Below are 18310 nucleotides of genomic sequence, written 5' to 3' on the forward strand. Positions count from 1 at the left end.
CCCATATATTCCCATAAATTCCCATGGAAAGTTTCCAACTTTGAAAATTCCTGGAATTTTGCAACCCTACAAGCTGCTCTGTCTCTCTCTCTGTGTGACGAGGTGGCAGGTGAACATGTGCTCGCAGTTATTTGTGCGAGAGTGTGGACTTTGCTTTTCACAACTTCATTCATATAAATTTCACACATATCCAGCCTCAGAAATAATGAACAACAAGAGACGATGCTCACACACACTAACATAACACACAGAAGGAAGAGGAAGTGTAAAGTAAAAAAAAAATAATAATGTGCTGAAGTCCTTGCAGGCATCTGCTGTTGAAGCCCTGGAACAGCACTGATCTATCCAACTCCTCTCAAACAATGCACAATAAAAAAGACCTCACAGTGGAGCAGCGAGTTAATTAGAAATAAAAACAAGCTTCAATACATGAAAACCTGGAAACAGAAAAGAAAAAGCAAGGTGAGTGTAGTGCTACTGGACACTTTTAAATCGTCTCTGGATTCTGCTAAAATTCACAGGATCTGCCAAACGCCCTCCTCACCTCTCACAATTAAAGTGTCAGAATTATCATTGGCCAGAGAAGGAAACACTCCTCTTCAACCCAGAGAGGCCGCAGTGTTGTGACAGGATAATAAAATTAACAGAAGGGTGTGAAACCACTTTGCGACCTCTTATGAGGTCATTTTGACAGCAGGAAAAAAAGAAAAAAGGACCGGCTGAGGTGAAACCACCACTCAACCCAGTGAAATATATTAGACCAAAGGAAAATCATCATCAAACACAGTGAGCTTCAACTGGTTCAATTCCCAAATCCTATGTGCTTACCTGGTGTACTATGTCCCCATGGATAGTCAGGTCTCTTTAACCCTGTTACACTGAGTCTATAATTATTTTACTAGACTGTATTTGATCATATTTTCAATTAAATTAGTCATAATTAAACTCCTGTCTGTCTATTAATAGTATTGAAAATCACCCTGGCCCATCCTGATTCTTGTTTAAACCACATTTTCTCCTTTCCAGCAGAACTGAAATCAGCCCCAAATGTAAGCACTAGGTTAAAAACATTTCTTTTTTCATGTGCTTATGGCTGAGCTCTTTTTAAGAACTTTAAACTTTATCTATTTTCCTTTCTTCCACTTTTTTTTCATCCTTCTTTGCTCTTGCTTTTAACTCTGTGTTTAATGTTAACATTACATGCATATGTTTTTATTGTTTTTAAATGTTTGTTTTTATGCCGTTCTTTTTAAATGTATTGTCTTTGTGAAGCACATTGAGTTGCCTTGGTATGATATGCGCTATATTTCCTTGCCTTGCCATAAGTTATACATTACAGTATATATAATTCAGATAAGCTGATGTATGTGATCTTTACACAGACACACAAACATACAAATAGATTTGCATTCCTTATAACAATGGAAACAAATATTCTCTATCCATGATGCTTAGACTAACAGACCTGTCTGACCTGACAATTATTTTGGCTTCTTTGTCAAACCTGCATATTTTAAAGGTCCCATACTGTATAGAGTGAGATTTCCATGTTGGATTATAAAGCAGCTCTAGGTTCTATATATTGATAAGGTGGAAATATCAAAGCCTCAGTCCACATAGAAATTATTCAGAGACTTACAGTAAAACAAGCTGTTAGGACAGTCCCCGCCCACCTAGACTTTATTTATTAATTTATCTGGTATCTGTTTAGGACAGGCATGTCCGACCTATTCCACAAAGGGCCGTGTGGCTGCAGGTTTTTGTACCAACCGAGCAGCAGCAGCACAACAGACTTGACTCTTAATCAACTGATCTCAGTCTTCACACAGTTGATTGATTGGTCAAACTGTGTTGCTCCTGATTGGTTGGAACAAAAAAAAACCTCCATCCACACGACAAGTTTTGTTGGATCGTTTGCACCGACCTGCTGTAGAGACACAGGAGAGGTTTTTTGGCTCTTAAAGCCACATATACTTCCTCTTATGGATATTAAACATTTCAAATAAACCTCCAGAACAGTGTAAGATATTGGGACCTTTCACCTTTGGCTGAAATAAGCCTCAGTTTGCAACTTAATACCAAACTAAAAGAGCCTAATTTCATAAAACATATTTCTGTGCCTCAGTGGGTTTTGCTGTCCGGCCGACTACATTACTTTTGAGACAAGTGGACGGGTCGAGTCGAGGGAACTGACTGCAGCAGAACCTCCAAGAGTCTGCAAACTTCTTAAAGAGTCGTCCTCAGCCTCAGAAACCTGCTCCATCCACCCTGGGGTGAGATCACCAGATCAGCTGAGCAGCACTTATTATCTGATCCGCGTTGCTTGGCAACAACCGGGGGTCCCGGTGAAGCATCACCTCGCCGCGAGTGAAGTCGTGAGAGTGCACCGAAAGTCGGGGCTCCTTATAAAAGGGGGCTGAGCTCTGAGATGACGCTGCAGAAGTAGGTAACTTTACTTCTGCCGACTGTGATAAGCGTCGACGTCTGGAAAAAAACACTTTGAAGACTTATTTTTAAGTCCCTGGCGAAGCAGATTATCCTCGCGGCGTTCTGCTGCTCGGTAACTCTCCAAACCACACGCCTCATTTCACTATCGTCAAACTATAAGCGATCGGTTCATTTAGGTCGTTCAAAGATCAACTGTGTTTTGTGTGTTTGATTGTGACCTCATTAATTCAGCTGCTGATAGACATTTAGCTATAAATAAATATCTCATTTTACTGCCAAGTCCTGCATGGTCTCGCGTACCATCCCTTCAAAGTAGAGCCAGGGATCCTCGTGTACCCAGAGTTCCTTGCTTCTGACTTTAAGACTGATTAATTTAGTTTGTCTATTTCCTTTCAATTGAAGGTGGCGCCCCAATTTTCACTGAGTGCAAATTTAAATTCAAGCGTAGTCGGCGCTACAGTTGATTAATGGCGTGTTTGGTGACCCAAATGAGCAATAAGTAATACAGATACTGATTATAGCTTTGTCAGACTATTGGCTTTTTTAATCACCACATTATGTTTGCCTCTGACCCTGCTGGGAGATGTTCTGTGGACGACAGCGAGAGAGGATGATTCTCTCTCTCACTTCTTTTTTTTTTCTCCCCCATAATTGACTGGTAGCAATTTATAATTTATGGACACACAGAAGCAGCTAACTGGCAGCCTGCACCACTTAGCGCTACTTATCCAAACAAGGCAAAAAAAAAAAAATCAACGTCTTGATCCATCAAAGGCTCAGAGGCGGAGATAACTTTGAAGATTTATTTTTTGAGCAGAAACACATCTGTACCGAGTACGGCGAGGCAAAGGCGCGTGTTTCATCTGGCATCTGGAAGTGTCTTTCCCCCGTCCCGCGCACGTTGCACGAGGAGAAAACAAGTAAAGCCAACACTGCTGTGACAAAGCACCGACAAAGGCTGTCAGGTTTTCAGGCTAATTAAAACCTCAGCCTCACTCTGTTCCCTGATCACTCCTCACAAAGACCCTTGAGTGGCATCAATGAGCACGCTCAGGCTTAAGTGAATGTTTACCTCCCCTAATGACTATCTGTCTCAGTGCTGAGTAAATGCAACTGCCTCGGTCCTCTTTGCCGCACTCGTCGAGGTTACACGGAGACGAGGCCTCGGCCCGAGAGGTCTGCGTGGCAGCTGTTTACCACACACACACACACACACACACACACTCCACCATTTGCAGGTTGTTATTGTTTTTGCTGTGCGTAATGATGGTCGGACAGCATGGAGCAACGCGCTGCTCGCTGCTTGTTAACCAACAGAACAAAGCAGAACACCTCTCTGCTGCTCAGACAGCCGCCTCTTTAAAAAGTCCAGTCAGGTGAATGGAGGACTCTGACCTCCTGGCATACAGTATGTGAACATCTGAATGTGAATATCTCTTCATGTGTGTCTTCCACCTCTGATGGAGTGATGGAGTGCTCTGGGTTGAAGAACAGAACGAATCGCCTTCCGTAGCCGGGTAGAAAACCAGCATGAGAACATAGTGACAGACGGGAGTTTCGCTATATATCTCATTTTTCACGTCACTCTATCACCGTTTAGATCAGGGCCCTTGCTAGGAATTCTGGACCACCTGAAAGAATACTAAAGTGGGCCCCCGCCCCCTGACTTTTCCGCTTTTTTTCTTTGACTACATACGTATTATCATTTTTTATTTAGCCTACTTTGTGTTGATGCTAATGCAGCATTACTATGAGTATTAGTCAGGGTCTTATGCAGAATAATTCAGTCATACAAAGATTAGACTACTGGGTTTTTTGGGGGGGCCCTACTGGTTGCTGGGCCCCTAGAATTATCATCACCTTTCTCCCCTATACAACGGCCCTGGTTTAGACTAATCTGATGTTTGTAAAGTCTATAAAACCAATTATTGGACAAACATTACTATTTCTGTGTGCACGTTTTTGTAATTAGTCATGGTTATCGTAAATCGGCAGGGCTAACCGTTACTTGTTTAACTTTAATAACTCAGTGACTCAATAAACGGTCCATGAATTTTTTTTTTTTTCCAGCGGATATCTTAGTTACAACATGACTGACCTAACTGGAGTAGTTTCATGTCGTGTCCAACAACGGGAGGGTTTTAACAGCTGACGTCCTGGTGTTAGCTTTGCTACTGCCGTTAGCTTAGCTCCCGCCGTTAGCTGTCCCTGTCAACTGAGCCACTGACGCTTTCTAGACACTGTGATTCCCCAAAACTGAATAAATACCACACATAGCAACACAAAACACACACACAGAAATAGTAATGTTTCTTCAATCATTTCAGATTTGTCTAAATGGTGATAGGGCGTGAAAAAAAATATATATAGCTAGCTAAACTCTATAGCTAAACTCCTGTTCGTTACTACTGTCCTCATTCAAATTATGTGCTGGTTTTCTACCCAGAAGTAGTTGTAAACAACAAGGCGATACGTTGTATAGACGATAGAGTCAAAGAACAAAATGGTGGGTTATAGCGACACTCAAACTAACTCATGTCTTATTTCTACATCGTATTTTAAATATACAGTATTCATGGTTTAAAAAATCTATTAGAATAACAAGGGACTGTTTTCCCTGGAGCTGGCCGACTCTATTTTCCTCCAATGAGTGATGCTCTACATCTACATTATAAACAGCAACAGGCTCACAATGAGATGGAGATGGCGGGCGCTGGGTCAACAAACAGTCACACCAGAGAGCAGAGTTTGCATCAACTGCACTGGACCCCCCGTGGACATGTTTGGTCAACAAAAGTTTTTTTTTTTTTTAAGGTCGGATCTGGTCAAATAGAGAAATACAAACTGTTATTGACATTTAAAGAAAACCACAGTCTGGATTTCTTTAAGGCCACACAACACTGATACTGAGGCTTTAAAGTGATGAGGCAAAAACAACAACATACGGTTCTCTATATAGACATCCAGCCGGCACAAACAAACATTAGCATTCATTCAGAACTGGCAAATCCAAATCCAATACTCCCTGAAGTATCTGGGCTAATAGTGTGTGTAGTCAGTTTGTCAGGGATTTCTCACTGCTCCGGCGTCGCAGAATGATGAAATTAAATCAAAACAGTTGGTGTGTTTTAAATAACCTGCTCAAAGTGCAATTTGAAACTGACAGCGTGAAAACAAGTAATGGAAACGTGAATTTCAACAAAATCAAATGTCATATGAAAATGTACATGCTATTCTTTTTTTAATGCAAACTATTTGACAAAGAAATATATCACAGAATTGATATGGAAACCCTTTTTTTTTTATTCAAATCATGATGCCTGCTGCTTCAGGCCTCAGGAAGCCAGATCCAACCAAGAAACCATGTTCAACTGTAGCTATATCACAAGAGGAGAAAAACAGGCTTTGATCATATAACATCACACAGAAACAGACGATCCACCAGGAAATAAAAAATAATGGTCTGGAAAACCTCCCGAAGTTGGATCTCTAACTAAGGAAAGTCGTGATATGAGAATCCAAAATGGCTGCTACTCGTGTCAATAGCAGTGAAAACGCTGCAATTTTACCATTTATTGTCAAGTCAGACAGTGTTCAGTTTTTATTCCTGGACATTTTCCGTCTAATTCATGTGTAATTACTGTGTTATATCAATATGCAGTGCAATGCAATGTGATGCAATGCGCGTACAGGCCAAGGGCCCAGGGTCTGTGCCACTGGGTGGTCGCAATAAGAAAACTGCCCTTCAGCCTCTAATAAATATTGCATGTTTGGTGTTTTTGTTGAGAATATAGAGAATAATTCAGTCATAGAAAGATGAGGCTACTGGGTTTTTTTGAGGGCTGTTGTCATAACCTTTCTCCCCAGTGAAAATGCCCTACAGTACATGTGGGGGTAACTGTGTCCGTTGTGTCTTGGTGGTTTGATGGAAGGGTCACAGGTTTGCTGAGTTGTGTGTATCCTTGTGGGGGATTAACCTGTTTCTAACCCAGTTCAAATCACAGGTAATCCGCTACAAGACCATTCCAAATTTCTAAATCGTCTTGTGGACAAAACTGAAGTTGAAAGGCAGGAGCTCAGTTGTAACTACAGTACATAGACCCCTGTCGCAGTCATTTGATCCATTGTTCATGCAAAAGTACTCAAGTAAATATAGTTAATTTCCACCACATGCATTAAAGGGATAGTTCACCCAAAATTGAAATTTCACTCATTATCTACTCACCCTCATGTGGACTAAGGGCTGGGAGAAGTTTCAGAGTCCTCCGTGGCTTCTCTGAGTTACAGGGGGTCTCGGCGTAGCAGCGCATGTCCATATAACGGTTGCAAATGGATACCAACTGTCTTCGTAACAAAAAGACACACCAAAAAACATCCAAATACCTCCATGCTGCTCGTATGTAATGTCCGTCTTGTATTGAATCCCCGAAATGTGAAATTGTCCCGAAAAAAATTTAATGAGTCTATATTTCAAGCTTGTTTGTAGCGGAAGCTCCTCTTCGAACGAACCGGGGTCTGTCCTCTTCCCAGTTCATCCAAATTTGACGAACCAGGAAGAGGAGCTTTGAGAAGCTTTCACTACAAAACAAGCTTGAAATATAGACTTATTTAATTTTTTTCGGGACAATTTCGCATTTCGGGGCTTCAATACAAGACGGACATTAGCAGCATGGAGGTATTTGGATGTTTTTTGGTGTGTCTTTTTGTTACAAAGACAGTTGGTATCCATTTGCAACCGTTATATGGACATGCACTGCTACGCTGAGACCCCCTGTAACTCAGAGAAGCCACGGATAACTCTGAAACTCAATTTTGGGTGAACTATCCCTTTAATGTGGTTGCTTGCAGCACATGTTTACAAATGAATGTTTATGTTGCTTCTGTTATTACAGCTCAGGTGTTTCTGCATTGTACCCGCACTAGTTCCTGACTGCAATGAGCAACCCCCCTAAACAAAAAAAATCCCATTAAGAGACAATAAAGCTAACGCTGAGGTAAAAGTTGTAACCCTGAATGTGACACTAGGCCAAACAAGTAACCTTTCTTCTTCTACACGGTTTGCAAATTCGAAAGCGTCACATCTGCAGCGGGAGGCTCGGCTCGCGGTTTCCATGGTTCTGCTCCGGCAGTCTTTGGTGACCGTGGCCTCAAAGAGCATGTGGATGTGGATGTGGATGACTCCTTGTTATAGGTCAGCGCTCAGCTACTGTGACCTACACATTTCCTGCTCCTTTCTCAGGCTATAATGAGCCCTTTTTACTGTGACATTCTCTTTGATTATCCCCCCCTCCACCCTTCATGTGCTTCGTTTACATCTGGTTTCACATGGTTGTTCCTTATGTTCCGTCAATTTGCCGATCAATCCCGCTGCCTCGCCACATCTCAACAAAGAAAAGAAGTCCACTTCACCCCCAACGTCACACTACTACATCCATCTGCTCTTGCACACACACACAAATTGATGAATGATTTATTTGAAGCAGTATAAGTGTAAGCTGCAGGGACTCATATGAGGTTTTTTGGGGCTGGGAAACCTGAAAACAATGTTCTAAAAACTTGCCTAAAAAGCAACGTGAATCCATGGAAGTAATGAGCCGTGACACTCTCTCCACTGAAAATCATATTTTATTCAAAACTTAACAAAAAAAAGTTTAACCTGTGCTTGCAGCAAGGCAAACTTTAAATGGTCAGCTACAGTGTGGTGTTAAAAACAGGCAGGTGAAAGGGGAAAAAAAGAAACCAGAAACAAGCAACACAACGGACCGGAGGATGTCGGCTCCTATTAGGGAAGTTGTCCTTCACAAGTCATCACAGCTGCGAGGCAGGGTCAGAGGAGAAAAAAGGAAAAAAAACAGGCGCCCAATCCCAAGACATGATGATGAAACCGTGACAAATCAACTCATTCTTTCACTCCAGATTCCCGCAAGTCGCTGTGCCACGGGATTTTTTAGCTTCTCTTTGAGTTTGGGAGCCAGTGAATCTCACGACTCAATGGTGTTCATTTCTCTAATCCAATCCCTGTATAAAACCCTCCCTTTGAACGTCTACAGAAAAAGCTGAAAGGCAAGCAGCACACATCCCTCCCTCCCTCCCTTCGCCTTGCTCTCTGCCTCTCTGATCCGCGCTCAGTGTCCGATGATGCTACGAGCCGCTCGGATAGAGGGGGGAGGAAGGAGGAGGGAGGAGGGAGGGGTGAGGAGGATAGAGCAGATCTAATTAAGTTTGCTGATGGTGAAAGTGATGATTATTCTGCAGGAAGAAAAGAGAGAGAGGAAGAGGGCAAAGAAGATAACGAGGGTAACTGCAGAGGGGAGTGGGGGGTGGGGGGTGGATACACCCTCCACTTCTGATGATGATGATGATGATGATAGCAGCAGCATCACCACCACAACCTACAGTACAACCATCATTAAAGTCATTATTCACACAATTCCAACTTTCTCCAGGATTCATTCACACTCAGAACTCAGATCTTGACTCCAAGAGTGGAGAGTTATAGAATATTAATGTTATTACGTCTCTAAACTCTATTGTGATTTTTCTTTAGTTTCAGAACATAATTCCACATTTTTTTCCCACTTTTTTTTTTTTTTTAATTCCAGCAGTCATTTTCTTGATAATGATGATTTGATTTCATGTTAAAAAAATTAACTGGATCCTTTTAGCAGGATGAAACAAGACAAGAGAAGCTGTAAAGTCAACTCATTAAAGTTGTCATGCATTGGTTTCTCTCTCTCCTTCCATCCATCCTTTAATGTGCAGGAATCTTAACTGCAGGTGACTTAACTACAGTTTTTTTTTCTTTCTTTCTGAAAAACGAGCCACCTGACTGGGGCACATCATTATCCCTCTGACCATCGCCTCATCCTCCTCCTCCTCTTCCCTCCTCCCCCTCAATCTGAACACCTCCTCCTCCCCTCACTTCCTCCAGTTACGTCCCAGCCAACCGGGGGTGTGCTCGCTGCTGGAATAAATTAAATTGCGGCGGAGTGGGGAGGGAGGGAGCAAGAGAGAGAGAGAGAGAGGAGAAGGAGAGGCAGCGCCGCCGATGCCATTCACTCAGTGCGTGCGCTGGGAGTCCAGGCACCGTCAGCAGCAGCAGCAGCAGAGCTCTCGTGCGCCCTGCATGCGCCTCGAGCGCGTCTCTCCAGTCAAGAGCAGAATGAGTTAGAGGGGCTGTAGCGGGAGAGACGACGACTTGGGGGCGGTTTGGTCATTTTACCCCCCCAACTACCCTTCCTCTCCTCCCCTGAGCTTCTTCTTAAGTCCACCTTGGAAACCTGCATCCTGCGACTCTTCCCGTTGGACCGGACCGGATTGGACTTACAGTGACCTACAGTAAAACTGCTGCTGCTGCTGTTGGAGGATCGAGGCTCCGCTGGAAATATGCCACAGTGAGGAGGGCAAAGGAGGGGAAAAAAGAGGAAGAGCTGTGTGTGTCGGGTGTGAGTGTGTGAGTGTGCTCCGAGGAGGTTGGATGTCATCTTCGGTTTCGCTCACGCCGCCCTATACCTCTACCTCTAATTGTGCGTCTGTCTGTTTGTGCATTTGATTTGTGGCAAAAAAAAAAAAGATAAAGAAAGAAAAGTCCTTCACGAGAAAAGTCATCCTCCGATGTTGTCCCGTCTTCGCGCCGAGCGGAGCCCAACTTCACGGTCCTGTCTGGGGATTTTGCGGAGATTAATCCCGACCTGTTACGGATCACAAGACTTACAGAATAAGGTAAAAATAGAAAATAGGAAAAAAGTTAAACCTGATTTCAATAAATAGAATACTGTTTTAATATTTTATTCCATTACATGCATTAAATATATTACTTTATTTTATATTTGCTTCATTCTGACCTCTAAAACGCATGATTTCTGACCCATAACACCGGACCACCGCAGCTCTCGGCTCATCTTCACCCCACTCACGCGTAAAATCAGCAGAATCACAACCGTATTGTTCCCAACTCCTCTTCCTTCTCTTCCTCCCTCCCCTCTTCCTCCTCCTCCTCCTCTTCCTCTCAGCAGGACTCGTCCAGAGTGCAGGGAGAATGAGGAGTCACCGGGGCCGGGGGAAGCAGCATGAGTGGCCCGTGCATCTCCATCATTAGACTGACGGCCCTCATGTTTCTATGGAAGTGGTTGACACTAAGCCTGCTCCAGAGCTGCTGCAGGGTGTCGGTGGGGGGGGCGGCCGGGGACCACGCCACTGGGGCCGGCTTCAGTGGCTCCTCCACCGGGCCCCTCGCCTGGCTCCTGTCGGACAAGGGTCCTTTTCAGCGCTCGCAGGAGTTTGTTGATTTCACGGATCGATACCAGCAAGGATTCACCACCAAGTACAAGATATACAGGTGAGAGACGGTGCTGGTTGGTTGGGTGGTGGGTGTTGGGGGGGCTGCATGGGGCTCAGGTGCATGTGAAAGAAGGTTTCTGAATCCAACAGGCTCCAAGATGCAAAGCTGCAGACTTTCTTTAAAAAAAAAAAAAAAAGATGAATTCAACTTCTGATTATTGTGTTTTTTTTTCTTTTGCATTTCTTTTTCTTTTTCTTTCCTGCAGGATCTTTAGAAAAAGTCCAGACACATAAGATCACCATAATGCTTTTCTTCAGAGTAGAAAAGATGCAGATTTAGTAGGTGGCAGACTGTAGGATGAGCGTTGAGAAGAGATTACTTAGTGGAGTTTTTGCATACAAATGAAAAGCAGCTCTGCATGGGCTCTGTTGTATAGAGGCACAGTGCTTTTCTCTCCTCTCCTCTCCGGGGCTCGGCTGCCTGCCTGCTTCCCTTTTCCTCTTTTTCTGTGGGCAGCAGCAGCAGAGACATATGGTTCGAGCACGATACAAACCCACAGAACGCTGCATATCATCGGAAAGTCAAAGTGAAGATACCGCAGGAGGGTTGGGGCGAAGCAGCGGGACGTAACAGATATCTGACTGAGCCAGTTGATGTGTGACAGTGGGTAGACGGGATGGCTTCAGAAGTGTGTGGTGTGAAGTGCGGTGGGTGTGCTGCTTTAGAAGCAGCAGGGTTTTTTGTTTGAAAGCCTGCGACGATGACATTTCCTCAGCTTTCGGAGACAAGAAAGAAAGAAAGAATTAAAAGGAACGTTTTTTTTCCAGATGTGAAACGCACGGGGTGTTAAGGAGTTGTCTCTTTGATTGTCACTGAGATGTACACAGGTCTTAATGGAGAACAACAACATGCACATCTGCTGCTGATTCAGAGTGGCGTTTTTTACATACGAACTGGCAGATCTGAATCTTGTAGCCTACGTCAAGAGATAAAGGGCTGACGGATTCGTCATCTCACTCATGCGTTTCATGCTTTTAAATTCACCTGCTATACGTCAGCGCAGTGATTAATGTTCCTGCACAGATCAGAGTGTAAAACTTCAGTTCAGCGGGCATGTCTTTGTGTTTCTGCTGCTGTGGAAACATTTCTATAGCATTTAAATTGACAGAAAGCCTCCAGGTGGTCCACACACACACACACACACACACACACACACACACACACACACACACACACACACACACACACACACACACACACACACACACACACACACACACACACAGTGACCTCCCCACCACACACACACACACAGCTATAGAGGTGAGATTTATTTTAGAAAGCAGCAGTAATGTTTCCAGAATGCTCTTTTTCGCAATACAGCTAAAACGAAACTTTGACAAAGTCGACAATCATGCAGCGTGATACAACACTGTGCCACCTAACAGGATGCTGAATGTGTGAGTGTGAGTGTGACCGTGTGTGTGTGTGTGTGTGTGTGTGTGCCAGGTAAGTGTTTTGATCCTCCTGTGATGAGAGCGATGCTGTCGGAGCGTCCGCGGCAACGGTGGCGGTGGTGGCGGCCGTGAGCTGGTGCCAGCTGAACAGAGGTTTTGACTGACACTGGCATTTAGCAGCTGACAGGGGTGACAATGCCAGGCAAAGATAGAGAATGTAGCAGCGCTGTTGGCTCCCCCCCCCCCCCCCCCCCCCCCACACACCCACACCCCCCTCAACCCCTCCCTCCCCCCCACACATCCATCACTTCCTCCCCCACTCGCTCTCTGCTGGCCTCTTCTTTCTGTCTCCTCGATGTCTCCATACCTCTCTCGTTTCATTTATTGTGTATTTGACAAGGACAGTGCACATTAATTAACAATTTTCATGACGCGCACATCACGTCATATATGTAAATGTGTCGGATTTAGTAGGAAGCCACCTGCGTAAGTATGAAAAAACATAGTATTAGCAGCAGTTACAACAATAAGAAAACAGATAGCAACCTGCATAACTATAAGAGAGGACTAGCAGCATTTATATCAGTAAAAAATAAGAAATAAGAAAACAGATAACAATGCCATGCAGCAGCAGCGTTGCATGGCATTGTTATCTGCATAAATATAAGACATAACTGAATATTAGCAGCGGATTCACAATAAAATTGCAATACAGAATAAGATACGGTAAGAAATAAGAGCTACTAGTACTGTATTAAAGTGCTAGTCAATATTTCATTCATTCATGGGTGCAGATTTGGTGAGACAGTAACCATTCTTTAAGCTGTTTTTTGAATGAACTGTCTCTAATCGGGGTTGGGAGATCTCTCTCCCTGCTCGTGTTTTTGTCCTCCTCCTCCTCCTCCTCCTGCGCCTCCAGCACCCCGCCCTGTGCATGCATGCAAATCACAACAAGATATTTGCATGCACAAGATTTCACGTCACTAAAACACAAACACACACACACACACACACACACATGGGCATCGTCTGACCACTTTCATTTCCAAAAAAACTCCAGCCCTCAAACCTTTTTAGTATTCAGTAACCTACAGTACGACTTCCATTGACCTCTATCAGCAAATATACAGAAATGCAAACTTGACATGTCTATAACCCCCCCCCCCCCCCCCCTCTCCACACACACACACACACACAGACACACACGGCCCCCCTGAGGTACAGTGGCCTTTTCAGTCTCCTCTGGACAAAGAGAGCGTAAAGCCGGCTAATTAGAAGAAGAAATCCAATAGAAACTGGAGGAGAAGAGGTAAAATATCACCATGTTAATAAGTGAGAATAATCCTCCGGAGCTGTCAGTCGCTTCTCCTCAGGTTGAAAAACAACCTTTTTATTTATTATTTTTTTATTTTAAGGCTTTAAATATCTTTCACCCGTAGCACTGTCATCCATCGCCGAGCAGTGGAGGATGCCAGTTTTGCTGAGAACTAAAAGAGATCACAAGTGTCTTCAAACCTGCAACGGGCTGCGTAGGTTCCTTATTATTATTATTCTTCTCCTTTTTTTGGGAGGGGGGGGGTGGGGTTCATTTTGGAGGCCAGACAAATCTTTGAGTGATTCATATTGATCAACAACAGCGTTCAGCCTCCTGCAGACACATTAGACTCCTTTTATGGGTCAGTAAAAATCTTTTTTATTGCCTCTCCAGTCGTCAACGGTTTGTGTCGTTATCCTACGACCGAAAAGTCCAAAGTGGCCTCGGAGGGGGGGGGGGGGGGGGGGGGGGGGGGGGGGGGGGGGGGGGGGGGCACGTCCTCACTCTGCACCGTCAGAACCAGGTCCCCATATGGATAGGAATACAGACACACACATAGAAACACACACACACACAGAGAGAGAGGGGAATAGCAATAAGAAATTAGTTTTAATTAACCAGCGGGTTAAAAGAAGGTTAAATAAAAACATTAAAATCTAACCTCTCCCTCTCTCTCTCTCTGCCTCATCCTCATATCTGTCTCACATTTTCTCTCTTTTCTCTCCCCCCTCACCCCCTTTCTCTCTCTCCCTCCCTCCCTTGTCGAATGATCTCAAACCAATTGCTCTCCCTCGCTCATAAATATTCTCCAGAGCTCAGTTGGCCTTTCCCGTCAGGGGGCAGGGAGAGAGAGAGATGAGGAGTTGGGACTACAGGGGACCATGGGAGTGCAGAAGGGGGGGGTGGGGGGGACATGAGGCAACCAGAGTTTTACCCCCCCCTGCTGGGAGGTGACTGCTCCAAGAACAGCTTTCATTTTTTTTATGATAAAAGTTTTTTTCTTTTTCTTTAAATGAAGAATTTTCACAGCGTATTATTCCGAGTAGAAGTCGTGAAGTATTTAATTTTTACATTCGCAACCTTTCATCTTTTGTCTGGACTGTATTAAAGGGGCAGATTAAAGAGCTTAGAGACACATGCAGCTTTTCTGCTGCAGCACTGTAATGTGGAGTGTTGTCGGGAGAAAAAGAAAAAGAGTGCTTTTCAAACCGTAAATCCTCCGAGTGAAAGAGGTTTTCTCTTCTCAAGGTCTGATCAAATGCAGTAATGGGAGCGGTGAATTAATGGATTCAGAGCATTCAAAAGCAAAAGTGAAAAAACAGCCATGAGCAAACAGTCAAACACTTTATTCATTCAGTCCGTCTCCCTTGTCTCCTACATGAGAGGTCACAAACACTTCTGGCTTTTATTTCATGTAGAGACAGTTGTGTGTCTCCCTGGTTGGCACACACACACACACACACACACACACAAAGCTCAGTGTTAGCAGTCATCATTTACCTAATATGGATAAGACGTTTCCGTGCAGTGCATTCAGAAGCTGGAAACGGGTGTATAAGATAACAAGAGTGTGAGTCATTTAAAGGTACATTGTGTAGGAATTACTCCCATCTAGCGTTGCGGTTGTATATCACAAGCAACTCAATCGTATTTTCCATGCTGCATTCACCTGAAATTGGGCAGATGGCAGACGGACGACAGCCGCTGCACGTAACAGAATAAACAAGCCTCTATGTTGTCATGGCGATGTGGTATTGTTTACCTGACCCACATTTTACCGGCTTTCTCTCGACTTCTGTGACTAAAATGACATCTGGTTTGTTACCGACGGCCGACTGCCCGACTGCAGGTGAATGCAGCATCAGTGTAACGCTCCATTCCTCCTCACTACGTTACCGCGGTGACTTTTCACAGACGCCACCCATAGACAGTAAAAATAATGGACGTAGCGTCCGTGACGTCACCCATTGGTTTGGGGGAGTCTGTTTTGTGCCGCTACTACGGGGGTTTGAACCGCGCCATGTTGGATTCTACTTGCCATATTTGGAGCGGTGCGGCGGTTAGCCGGCCGAGAGCCCGCCCACTGGCCTCGAAGCAGCGGTCTCCGGACCTGTCACTCAACGGTTCCGCGCCCTAATTGGCCAGAATTTTAAACCTAATAATAGTAAAAAGGTAGAGTTTTTTAAAAAATTCACCCCCCTCAGAGTGTGTGCGAGGGTAAAAACTATCGGTTGAGACCAAAAAAATAAAATGTACCAGGCTGTAAATATGTTTTTTTAAGCTGTAAAGTCGGCTATTTTAACATGGGGTTCAATGGAGAGTTGCTCCCTTCTGGAGCCAGCCCCCAGTGGAAGCCGAGGGGATTGCAGTTTTTTGAACGCGGAAGTGAGCTTCACTTCTCAGACCGACAAATGCCCCCTTGACGTGTCGCCGCTGAGTTTCCGTGGTTTCCTACCGTCACGCTGCCACTGAACGTAAAAACATGGAGACACCACATGGCAGCCAGCACCGAGCTTACCTGCTCCATGTAGATATGAATGATATGAACGGCTAATTCAGAGCTGAAAGGAACACTTCAGTTTGTTGATGGGGGGGATTATTGATGAATGAAAAACATACTTTTGAACCAAATAATCGATTTTCATGAATAGATATCAGGAGAAGTTACACATTGTCCCTTTTATGAATTCAGAGTCTTGTGGTATTTTTTTCTTTTCTTTTTCATTCCCATGAACGGGACACGCTCTCGCTCCAGGTTTCCTGGTGTGTGGTCGAGCCGTTTTCCACAGACAGGAGCGTATTAGTCAAAATGTCAGCTCCTCCTTTCTTCTTCATGGGCCATAACTTTTACATCACGCCTCATCTCCCGTGTTTTCTCCTCTCTTCTTCTGTGCTGTCGGCCCCCCCGCCGGCGACTCCACTGGCTTCGTTTGATGTAAGGAGTCGTCTCACATAATTATAGAGTGATTAGTGTTTCAATTATATGCAAACATGTTTGTGGAGAGGATAGGGTGCAGCGGCATGACATTACAATACCTGGTGCTGCACTGTGTAATCATGTCATTCAGACTTGGAGGCAGCAGACAGAGGCCCATTGTGTTTTATCTGTCTCGTGTTTATGACTCTGCTATTGTTGTTTTGAGCGCTTTAGATGGGGAAGCGCGTTTTAAAAAGAGATTATAAAATGGACTGGAATAAACGGGTACACAACTGCACGAAAGCAATGAGGAGAAGAAAAGAAGATATTTTTTAGGAGAGGAGCGCGTCAAGGAGTATATCATAACACAATACTTTCATTTACCACATCATAGATAATCCTGCAGGTGCACAGGGAATAATGATTTAATATTTCATGGAAAATATAAAACTCTTAAAGTTTTCGAGTTTCGCCTTGACAAAGACTGAGAAAGTCTGCGTTTTAACCAATATGTCTGACTGAATACAAGCTTTAAATACATCACCTCTTTCTTGCGTTGCCTCAGAGCGTCTGAGCTAAGCTGTGTTTTCTTTTCTTTACACCTGGAATGGCTTTTTACAGTGACGTTCCCTTCGTGCACCGTGAGGGTGACTAACAAATCAGTGGCCACGACGTACAGAGAAACATAGAAATGTGTCGGTGAAGGCAGCAGAGAGGACGACGGCAAGCTAGTTAACATAGATGTGAACAAGGAGGAGCATTCAGCAGGTTTATTAGAGCACAGTGTCCTGAATGTTAATACATCACAGCAACATGTCACTCCATGACTGCTTCCTTAAAGGGATAGTTCAACATTTTGGGAAATTGGTCCATTACCATAATCCCTATAGTCATAGCAGTAGGTTTGTTACCTTTAATTGTCGGCGCAAGCTATTTTTAGAACGGCGGAGCAGAGCTGCTCAGAGCTACGCTACGGAGGCTCATGGGATTTCTTGGTTTCCCTCATCATCAAACTCATCAAATACACAATCCAACAACTCCAAAACGCTCTGGTGGACAAGTTGTGACCTGCACATTCACCACGCTATGAGATAATATCGGAACGTTATGAGACAGAGTTGTTTTAGAGGTAAATTCAGAGACTGCTTGCTGAAAAACTGACTTAGACGGGAACGCGGATCAGTGGTTTTGCATGAATTTCCCTCTAAAACAACTCTGTCTGGTAACATTCTGTTATTATCTCATAGCGTGGTGAATGTGCAGGTCACAACTTGTCCACCAGAGCGTTGTGGAGTTGTTGGATTGTGTATTTGATGAGTTTGATGAGGGAAACCAAGAAATCCCATGAGCCTCCGTGTAGCTTTGCCAAAATGTTGAACTATCCCTTTAACCCTAAATATAATGTAAAGAATAGTAAAGGAGGAGGAAACTTGCTGAACAGACTATCGTTATTGTTTTGTGCACCAGGATGTTTATTTCTGTTGTAAACTTTGAGTTACTTTCGGTGCCACCCTCAAGTGGCCGTTTGAGGAACTGCAGTTTTCCGCACGCTTCATTTTTCAGCCCTGGAGGCGGATCATTCATCGCTCATTTGTTTGCATTTATTCAGGCTTGAATGCTCCATTTTTAATAGGGTCAATAAAACAATAGTGATATGCACCAGTGATTGACAGTTCATCAATCGAATGCATCATAAAATGTCCGATAGTTTCATAGTTGCATGAACAAATCCCAGACCTGCTTCCTCTCTGGCTCCTAAACAGCCAATCATCATGTTCCTTGACAAAGGAGCGTGCCAGTTGTGTGATACTCAGTACAGCAACAACAACAACAGATGCACAAAGTGAGAAAATGAGCGAGTGAAAACAAATCCATAAAACGTCTCAATTAAT

At 44.0% G+C, this 18310-nt stretch overlaps 1 protein-coding gene across 1 annotated transcript in view; it reads left to right on the forward strand.

Moving 5' to 3' along the window:
- Positions 1–10517: 10517 nt before the first annotated feature.
- brinp3a.1 (bone morphogenetic protein/retinoic acid inducible neural-specific 3a, tandem duplicate 1) overlaps positions 10518–18310 on the forward strand; it is a gene marked incomplete at both ends in the record, with an annotated part of 71883 nt that continues 64090 nt past the window's right edge. Inside the window, one exon of the mRNA XM_083970303.1 lies at positions 10518–10786. Within this exon, the coding sequence (XP_083826429.1) occupies positions 10518–10786 (269 nt within the window). The remainder of the gene's footprint in view (positions 10787–18310) is intronic.

Source organism: Trachurus trachurus, assembly GCF_905171665.1.
Source record: "Trachurus trachurus genome assembly, chromosome: 4".
NCBI classification, from domain to species: Eukaryota; Metazoa; Chordata; class Actinopteri; order Carangiformes; family Carangidae; genus Trachurus; species Trachurus trachurus.